At 35.2% G+C, this 2,061-nt stretch overlaps 1 protein-coding gene across 1 annotated transcript; it reads right to left on the reverse strand.

Moving 5' to 3' along the window:
* Nucleotides 1-252: 252 nt before the first annotated feature.
* On the reverse strand, nucleotides 253-1,731 carry LOC107736691 (collagen alpha-2(VI) chain-like; the record flags this gene model as incomplete). The annotated part of the gene is made up of 6 exons (XM_016548058.1): nucleotides 253-297; nucleotides 772-825; nucleotides 971-1,015; nucleotides 1,250-1,303; nucleotides 1,422-1,475; nucleotides 1,624-1,731. Coding segments are annotated over 6 exons (360 nt in total), but the record flags the coding sequence as incomplete, so codon positions are not given.
* Between the last annotated feature and the right edge of the window lie 330 nt (nucleotides 1,732-2,061).

Here is a 2,061-nt window from a genome sequence, read left to right on the forward strand (position 1 = left end):
CCATCACAGGAATAAATTACATTTTAGTATATATTAAAATAGAAAACAGTATAAAAGTAACAAAAAAATCTTACCGACCCCAAACATTTGAATTTGTATAAGTAAGAAAACTACAGTATAATACCAAGGAAACCATTCATTTTAAAAAGGAAGCATACAGTATACTGTGATGTGAATACTTGTTTTACCTGACCAGCCCCTTTTGTTGATATCTACTGATCATATCAATTTCTGATGTTCTCTATTACTTACTGGTGGACCTGGAAGACCTGGTGGTCCCTCCATCCCATCATCCCCCTGTAAACATTACCATTAACAGATGAATATAAATTGATGTCTTTAAAGTCTGCATGAAATCAAAATTGACACTATTTATTTTGTTAGCGGACATTGTTGGTCTTGAGGTGAACTATTAGCCCGTGCAAGTTAATCCACTGAAAAAAATAGTTTGTCTTGATAATCTTTAATCAAAATCTGAACATTAGCTTCCGCTCTGGAATGGCATTTCTTCTCTGATTACGTCAGTTTGATGCCTTTGGCACTCCCCTCCAACCATTAGTTTGCTGTGAGCAAGAGATGGAGGTGTGCTCCCCCCCATATTCAATATTCCATTTCAGTTGGAAAAAACTGAAATTTACTTCACAAAACTGAAGTAAAGTAGGTACTAACTACCGGTTCACGTGGACTTTAATGCGCAACTATGTGGACTTGTTTATTTGATAAACAAATGTTGAGCATTTATTGCATTCTAGTTATTTTGTTTTCACTTACATCTGGCCCTGGATGACCTTCAGGGCCCTCCATCCCTCTCATTCCTTGTGGACCCTGTAAAAGAATTAAAATATAATCAGGCAAGATTGTTATTATGAATGACAAAACTATGTACATTTAAACGACAACGCCAGATGTAATTAAAGAATAAATAATTTTTATTGTGTTCATTCTGTTTATTAATGTTGCTGTAACTTACAGGAGGGCCGACAGTACCAGGAGAGCCAGGTGCTCCTTTTGAACCCTGTAAATGTGAACTACAGGTTACATATTTTCATAAACACTTACAATTATTAGGCAGTTTTCCCAGCATTATGCAACTGTAGATTATAAAATTTTTTATTAAGTGCCTATTTAATAACGTAGTTCTTTGCCTGACCACTAGATGGCAATATATACCATCATCTCAAAGAATGCACCCTATACTGTAAACATGAGTTGCCCGCATTTATTGACTACTGATTTAATCATAACTTACTTTCTCTCCGCCTTTTCCCATATCTCCACATGGACCCTCTGGTCCAGCAATACCCTGTAACAAGAACAGTGTAAGTCCTTAGGCAAAAATAAAATAACTAAACAAAATCATGGCACATCATGGGATTTGATCTATAATATTTTAGTTACTAGCTTCACCATAACTATCTTACCTCTTCTCCTTTCTCTCCAGGTGAGCCTGATTCTCCTTTATAGCCTAGAGGACCCTGTGTTTCAAAATTTACTGTTAACATACCAAAAGAATCAGAAAACATGACACAATAAAACACTTTCAGGCCAGGATGCTGAAATGAATTGCTTATCTACCTTCAAAATGTCAATGTAACTGTAACATTTATAATAATATCACTTTACCTTTGGTCCTGGAATCCCCAGAGACCCCTGAGGCCCGTCCAGCCCGTTTTCTCCATCCTTTCCAAAGACCCCTTCTCTGCCTATCACACCTTTTGGGCCACGGTCACCCTGCAAGAATAGCACACAGAAAAAAAATAAAATAAATGAATTTTAAAAAATCATAAATTAAGAAAAAACACTTTTCCAGCATACATCTAAACACATTTAAAGGTAAATGGATTTAAAAGTAATTTAAAGTGATAGGCTTCCATTATAAGTACATTTTGTTTGTACAAACTGAGGCACAAATTATTTTCAGTGATAATTAACAGCATATTTAAGATGCCTTAATTAGAGTTTAAGATGGATTAACTAAAAATGACATTTGTTGGCGTTAATGTTACTACTACTAAAACCTAACTAAAAAGCTCTAGATTGTGTTATTGCCAGCCTAACATA

The sequence above is a fragment of the Sinocyclocheilus rhinocerous genome, unplaced genomic scaffold (genome assembly GCF_001515625.1).
Source record: "Sinocyclocheilus rhinocerous isolate Xijiao unplaced genomic scaffold, SAMN03320098_v1.1 C36895743, whole genome shotgun sequence".
In the NCBI taxonomy this organism is placed as follows: domain Eukaryota; kingdom Metazoa; phylum Chordata; class Actinopteri; order Cypriniformes; family Cyprinidae; genus Sinocyclocheilus; species Sinocyclocheilus rhinocerous.